The 7,424-nt window shown below is 59.0% G+C and overlaps 2 protein-coding genes across 2 annotated transcripts; one reads left to right on the forward strand and one right to left on the reverse strand.

The window, feature by feature from the left end:
- Positions 1–651: 651 nt before the first annotated feature.
- On the forward strand, positions 652–3,009 carry BRICD5 (BRICHOS domain containing 5; the record flags this gene model as incomplete). The annotated part of the gene is made up of 4 exons (XM_008935038.1): positions 652–804; positions 1,051–1,149; positions 2,313–2,466; positions 2,915–3,009. Coding segments are annotated over 4 exons (501 nt in total), but the record flags the coding sequence as incomplete, so codon positions are not given.
- A 551-nt stretch (positions 3,010–3,560) lies between these two features.
- On the reverse strand, positions 3,561–7,386 carry MLST8 (MTOR associated protein, LST8 homolog (S. cerevisiae); the record flags this gene model as incomplete). Its single annotated transcript, XM_008935039.1, has 6 exons — positions 3,561–3,813; positions 4,282–4,445; positions 5,284–5,408; positions 5,591–5,743; positions 7,011–7,086; positions 7,184–7,386. Coding segments are annotated over 6 exons (840 nt in total), but the record flags the coding sequence as incomplete, so codon positions are not given.
- Between the last annotated feature and the right edge of the window lie 38 nt (positions 7,387–7,424).

The raw sequence follows: 7,424 nt of genomic DNA on the forward strand, positions 1-7,424 counted from the left end.
AGCCCCGTGTGCTGGAGTGTGGCTGTCTCACAGCTCTGCTGCCCTGCCCGTCCCAGTGCCTGCTGCCCACTGCTGCCAAGCGATTTGGACAAGGCAGTGAAGGGTCCGGATGGGGATGTGGGTGGGGAGGCCCCAAACGCCTGCTCAAACCCCGGGGATTCAGGGAGGGTCACAGGAGCTTGGAAGCTTTTTGGGTGGGAAACACCTTCGAGATCATCCAGTCCAGCTGTCCCCCAGCACTGCCAGGTCCCCACTGCCCCGTGTCCCTCACACCACATCTCCACGGTTTGGGAACCCCTCCAGGACTCCACCACTGCCCTGGGCAGCCTGGCACAGCCCTGGGCAACCCTCAAGGGCAAGAAATTGTTCCTCAGGTTCAACCTCAACCTGTCCTGGCACAACCTGAGGCCATTTCCTCTTGTGCTGTCCCTTGTTCCTTGGGAGCAGAGCCCGACCCCCCCCTGGCTCCAGGCTCCTGTCAGGAGCTGTGCAGAGCCAGAAGGTCTCCCCTGATCCTCCTTTGCTCCAGGCTCAGCACCCCCAGCTCCCTCAGCTGCTCCTCCCCACACTTGGGCTCTAGACCCCTCTCCAGTTGCCCATGAGCACCAAATGGCTGATGGTTGGTGCTCTCCTCCCTCTCTTGGTGCCCAGGCTGGTTCGCAGCTCATCCGACTGACACTCCAGGGCCAGCAAGACCCACTGAGGAACCAGACAGCACTGGTGGACGAGTCCAGGAACACCGTGACCTACTACATAACCTCACAGAGTAACCACACTGCCGTGGTGCTGTATGACAGCCAGAACGTAAGTGTGTGGGGGTAATTACCTGCCTCGTTAGCCTGGAAGTGAATGGAGGATCCCAGGCTGCTGAGAGAAGAGTTGCTGGGGTGTAGATCAGGAAAAACCTCCACCAGCTACTGCTCGCTGTGTTTCTCCACGCCTTTAGTTAGGAAAGATAACGGCAAAAGGAGGAATATCCATTTTGGGGCTCGTAAGGCAGCTGGGGGGGCATGGCACTGCCCACTCTCACAGGGCATGTCTGTCTCACAGGGCTACGTGTGCTACAGGCCCATGGAGCAGGACGTGTGCTACCTGCGGAGGATGGACGCCTGGGACCTCCAGACCCCCCCCAGCCCCTCTGAGCAGAGGGTGAGTAGCTGCTGCGGCTGTTCCCCAGGAGATTTTTGCTCGCCCAGGGCCCCTTCCTGTGGGGATTGGCTCCGTGGTGCCTGTGAGCCCCCAGCCTGCCAGGACAGGGACAGGGACAGGCTGTCCTGGCCGGGGGGCAGTGCTCGGGGTTGGGCTCTGAGCCCCCGGCCTGCCAGGCGTGGCTGGGGGGGGACGGGGAGAGGATGGGGCTGTCCGGTCCAGGGGGCAGTGCTCGGGGTTGGGGTCACCCCGGAGCAGAGCTCTGCCCTGTGCCAGGCTCGGAGCAGCAGCTCCTGGTTTTACCCCTGTCCCTGCTGCCCTGAGGAGCAGCAGTGGCAGGTTGGGGCTGGGGGCTGTGTCCCACCAGTGGGAGCAGCATGGCTCACTGGATTCTGTTACCTGCTCAAAAATCAGGGGAACAACGCACAAAGGGTGTTTGTTAGCAATTCACAGGGGAAAAAGTTGGAGTAAATCATCTCTGCAGACCCTCAACAAGATGTTAATGGATGTGGGGGCAGGGGGGCAGATTCTGTTTCAAGACGACGGGAGGCCCCATTTTTTTGTGCCCCTGCCACCTGCTCTCCGTTTCCTTGGGGGCTCCTGAGGGCTCCTTGTCCCTCACCCACTGCTCCCACCCAGCTGAGAAGTGATGGACAAGGTTTAACCCAGGGGACAGTAGGAACACAGCACCCACGACAGCAGGCTACCAAAGGGGCCACCAGAAGAAAGCCTCTGCCCAGAGCCCCGGCCAACCTCCCCTGGGATGGTTCCAGGGATGGGGCAGCGACCACCTCTCTGGGCAACCTGGGCCAGGGGCTCACACCACCCTCAGTGTAAAAAATGTCTTCATTCTATGTAATCTAAATCTCCCTTTTAGTTTAAAACCATCAGCCCTGGTCCTGTCACAACAGGCCCTGCTCAAAAGTCTGTCCCCAGGTTTCTGAAAGTACTTGAAGTCCTGGCAGGCCCCCAGAAGGTCTCCCTGGAGCCTTCTCCTCTCCAGGCTGCCCCAGCCCAGCTCTGCCAGCCTGGCCTCCCAGCAGAGGGGTTCCCCCCTTGGGTCACTGTGGTCGGTCAGAGCGAGCACAGGGCTGTGGGGCTGGAGGGCAGTGCCCGGGGGGGCTGAGTGCCCGGGGAGGCATCAGCAGGGACGTTTCTTTCAGGCTGATCAGCTGTTACACCAGAACAACCAGACCCAGTACTACCGGGAGTTCCTGGGCATCCTGTCGGGGGAAGAGGTGGACCCCAGAGGCCTGGGGGAGGCTGTGCAGACCCTGTGTGAGCAGACAGCCATCTTCTGGGTCAGGAGAGGGGAGGGTAAGTTGGACGTGTCCCTCTGCAGAAGGAGGGAGGCAAGATTATTCAAATGCCCCTAAGAGGAGCAGGCTTTGCTGTGCAACAGCTGATGCACGTCCCAGGACAGGCTGCCAGGGCCTGGGAGAGGGACAAGTGGCCTCCAGTTCAGTATCCCACTATCATTCAGCACTCACTGAGCACTGGCTCATGCCCAGAACCTGCAGTGGCCCGTGGTGCTGTCTGGGAATGGCTCCGGAGCCCCTTCCCCAGGCAGCACATCCAGTCCAAGGGCAGTCCCCTGCCTCACCTCAGCTCAGCATCCTCACCCTCATCTTCACCCTGCTGAGCACTCTCTCTTCTGTCGTGCTCCAGCTTTAGGCAGGCAGGTCATTCCCTGAGGCTTCCCCTGGCTCCCTGGGGCTGCAGCAGCAGCATTCCTCACCCTGCTCCATCCTGGCTGCTTTGGCAGGTCCGGGGAGGCAGCGGCTCATCTACCTTTGCATCGACATCTGTTTTCCAAGCAACATTTGTGTCTCTGTCTGCTTCTATTACCTCCCCGAGTAAGCCCTGCAGCTGCAGACGCCCTCTTGCCACCCTACATACTTGAACTGGATTCCTGAAAAGCCTCTGATTTCAAGAAGGAAGGGAACAGCTCCACTACCCCGACAGCTCCCTGCTGATTTCGTGCTGCAGTTCAGGAGAGTGTAGGAAAATAACAGGACTCTGCTCAACACTGCCAGTACAGACACTTTATTTGCAGCTCTGCTCCAGGGCTGCACCTCGTAGGTAGGTATTAGGAGACCCAGGCCTGGAGGACTCGTGTGCAGGAGCTCGTGTTCTGGCTACATGCCCTGTTCAACACAGGGTTATTCAGTTTTGGGGGGGTGATTGGCTTTGTAAGGGTGCAGCTCTCCAGCCGAGTCTGTGACATACACTTCGAATAAAGGGATTGCAAATCACCCTTTCATCTCTTGGCTCAGCCTCTTCCATCGTTTAGAAAGGCTGATTTCTTTCTTTTTTTTACCCACTTTGGGGTACAAGACCATCACAAAGCTGTCAGCAGCCACTGGGACTCCTCCAGCCGAACTATACCCGGCTCAGAGCCTGGTCTCAGCCCAGCAGCTGCTCCTGCCAGAGCCACAGCCCTCTCTGTCAGATGAGGGGGTGGCTCCAGGCGTGTTCCTCGGGCTCCAGTGTGCTGTCAGAGGAGGGAGGAGCAGCAGAGATCCTCCCATGCCACAGGTGAGTGCTAGCCCAGCACACTGTCGTTGAAAGCAAGGCAGACCACTGCTTTCTGGTGGCCACTGTATTCCCTCTTGATCTCTCCTGTCTCCACGCACCACAGCCTGGCCAGGTTGTCAGAGGAGGCTGGAACAGAAAGTGGAGAGATGTGTTACATCACCCTGGAGGGGACAGTTTATTACAAGAAAGAGTTTTCATTCAGCAGGGTTGTTAGGGCTGTGGACGGCAGCAAGGGAGCTGTGCAGAGCAAGAAGCTCAGTGTGTTTCTGTATTGGGTGACGCTTTTAATGATTTTGGAGAGAAGTTACTGTGGAATTCACAACCTGTATGTTTTGAAGGGACTCTGCTGCTGCAGCCTGCGAGCAGCATTGCTGCACGGGGGAATAAACCACACGGGTGGAGCTTGTCCCACCACTCCAGAGAGCTGTCCTGCTGCAGCCCAGAACTGCTCGAGGGGAAGGCAGAGTGTGTTGTGGGTGTGAGGCTGGCCACGCTCTCCTCGCTGCTGCACGAGGCTTTGGCAACGTCCCAGCTAGAGAACCTGGCTGTGCCCTGCTGCGGGGGGCTGGCACGGTGCCCCTCCAGGGGCCTCACCTGTGACAATGTACTGGGAGTCCCCCGAGAAGGCACAGTCCCACATCCAGCCCCGAGACGTCTCCCCGGGGTTGTTGCTCTTAATGCTCAGCTCTGTCATCAGAGAGAAGTTTGAAGTCCTCCAGATCTTGCAGGTCTGATCTGCAGAACACGTAGCCAAGAGCCTGCGAGGGAGACGGGGGCAAAGGCAGCTTGTTACTCACACTGTACCCCCAAGGGTAACGAACTGGAGACCTGCATTGGCTGAAATAGATTTCTCTACACCAGTATTATCTGCCTGATGAGATGGAAGCCAAACAGACTGGGTGAAGGAGTGCACCAGGCTCACCACTTTGCTCCCAGAGATCAGGAATTTGATCCCAGCTGTAAGACCAGCCTGAGGCTGCGGAACTCGCCGAGACCACGGAGCATGAGGCTGGGATGCCACTGACAGCACCTTGGGTCCTGTGCCTCAAATCCTGGGTTCAGGTTTGGGCCCCTCACTCCAAGATGGACATTGAGGGGCTGAAGAACGTCCAGAGAAGGACAATGAAGCTGGGGAAGGGTCTAAAGCCCATGTCTGGTGAGGAGCTGCTAAGGGACCTGTGGGTGCTGAGCCTGGAGCCAGGGGGGGGTCGGGCTCTTCCCCCAAGGAACAAGGGACAGGACAAGAGGCAATGGTCTCAAGTTGCCTCAGGGGAGGTTGAGGTTGGACAGGAGGAACAATTTCTTGCCCTTGAGGGTTGCCCAGGGCTGTGCCAGGCTGCCCAGGGCAGTGGTGGAGTCCCCACCCCTGGAGGGGTTTCCAAGCTGTGGAGATGTGGGGTGAGGGACACGGGGCAGTGGGGACCTGGCAGTGCTGGGGGCTGGTTGGACTCAATGATCTTAAAGATCTTTTCCAACCAAAACATTTCTACGATTCCTGTCCCCCTCCCTCCCACAGCTGGAGGCACAGCTGGCCTCTGCCTGCCCGGAGAGGACCCCTGTCCCAGCACAGCAGGCGGGGGGCTGGCAGGCACTCACGTGGAGTCGGGGCTGAACTTGCACTGGAGGGCGTAGCGGTTGTGCGCGGGGATCTTGGTCTTGGGGATCAGCTGGGTCACCTCCTCCCCGATCCCACCCGTCAGGTTCCACACGTAGCAATTTCCCTGGGGCAAGACAAGGGAAGCTGTGGCCGGGTTGGTGGTCGACACCCAAAAAGAGCCCAGACTTTGCAGGCATGGCCACGGCACAGCGAAGCTGCAGGCACAGCTGGCATGTGCTGGGCACAGCCTGGCAGTGGCTGTTGCAGGGCAGATCCCACCCCACACCCGAGGCACTGGGGGCTCACCGAGCTGTTCACAGCTGCCATGTAACTGGCGTCGGGGTCGATGTGAACCGAATTCACCGAAACCTCAGGCTCTGGAATCAGCTGCTCGTTGTGGTCGGTCTTCAGGTCCCAGATGTGAATGGCCCCGCTCTGGTCGCCCACGATTAGCTCTGCCTGCAAGGAGAGCCCAGCCTCGTGTCTGCGGAGAGCCCCGCGAGCAGCAGCCCCACGCTGAGCCCTGCTCTGGTTCTAAGCACCAGGCTCCTGCTCTGCCTGAGGGACCCTGGGCACAGGGCTGTCCCAGAGCTGTCCCAGAGCTCCAGGAGCCTGCGGACGGCCCGAGCGCCAGCAGAGCGCTGCTCTCACGTTCCCTACTGCAAAAGGGCTCTTTGCCCTTACAGAAGCATTTGCTAATTTTAAAACCCCCCAGAGGAGCCAGCGACTGCCTGGTTTCCAGAACTGCTGCACAGCGAGAGCTCCAGACAACATCCACAGAAGCCAAATGATTTTCAGCACGTCTGAGAAGTGGGCATTAAGATGCGACTTGGCCAGTGAACAACCAAAGCACTCAAGAGTGTACAAATACCTGAAAAACACACACGCCTAAATGGGTTTTTCTCCCTCTCCCCCCCTTCTCAGGGGAAGGACAAGAGCCAGCTGAAGGGCAGGAGTCCTGGCTCCGATCCCGTGCTCAGACCAAAGACAATGCTGGCAGCTCTCCACTAAACCAGGGCTTTTATCGACAGTCTTGCGCTGCTCATAATTTTAGCAGAGTCCCTGGAGGAGCTCAGGTCATTGGGCACAGCTAATCCTGTACCTGTGAGCAAAGGCTTGTTTCTGAGGAAGACAATCATCGCTCGATATATTTAGCTGCCTGCACGGTGCAGAGGCATCTTCTGGATGCCTCAGTCCTCCCCCCTCCTAGCAGGGCAAGTGGAAATCTCCCTCACCCAGGCCACCAGAAATCTCTCAGATAGCTGGATCGGCGTCGCTGCAGCAGGGACCACGCAGCAATGAGGCTGTTTGAGCAACTGCTGCTGCCTCTGGGCTAATTAACCGTGTCCTGCTCACAGACTGACACTCCTGTGGCTCAGCAGCAGCCCGGGTGGCGATTATTTCACATGGAAGATCTATTTGTTTTAACATCATATGTTCTCAAAGCACTGTAGCCAGCTCCACTGCCAGCTCCACTGCCACCACGTCCTTGGGACAGACCCCAGAGGAGTGTCCCAAGGCACGAGGCAGCAGAGGGCAGCCCGGTGTGGGAAGCTGGCTGCTGCCTGTCCAGTGATGCCACCAAGAGCTCTGGTGTCTGGGCCACCCTCCCCAGCCAGGCTCCACGTCTTTTTGCCACCTCTGCCAGTGAAAAGCTTCACACCCTCCATGTTTACCCCGAGGAAGTGCTGCAAGAGCCAGGAACTGGTGGAGGAACGGGGCTCACCTGGTTGGGGTGCAGGCAGACACAGTTAATGGGGGCGTTCACCTGGAAGATCCGCTGGCACTGGAGGTTACGAGACCTGCGACAAAGCAGCGAGGAAGGAGAGGAGAGTGTGTTAAGAGCATGTGTGAGCAGCTCCACCAGCTCTGGGGAGCCGGCGGGGGGTCCCCGCTCACCTCAGGTCCCAGATCCTGGCCATGCAGTCCTCGCCCCCCGTGTACATCCACCGCCCGTCCTCGTGGAAGCCCACGGAGGTGATGTTCTTGCTCACGCCGTCGTAGTTGATGACGGGGTTGGGGTTGTTGGAGTTCAGGTCGTACATGCGGATGTGCTGGTAACCTGCGGCGACAACCGGGCAGGGGGTCACCGACGTGCCCCCCCGCCCGTGCCCGGTGCCTCCGTGCCCGCGCCGGGGGC

This window comes from Merops nubicus, unplaced genomic scaffold (assembly GCF_000691845.1).
Source record: "Merops nubicus isolate BGI_N331 unplaced genomic scaffold, ASM69184v1 scaffold26872, whole genome shotgun sequence".
Classification (NCBI taxonomy): Eukaryota; Metazoa; Chordata; class Aves; order Coraciiformes; family Meropidae; genus Merops; species Merops nubicus.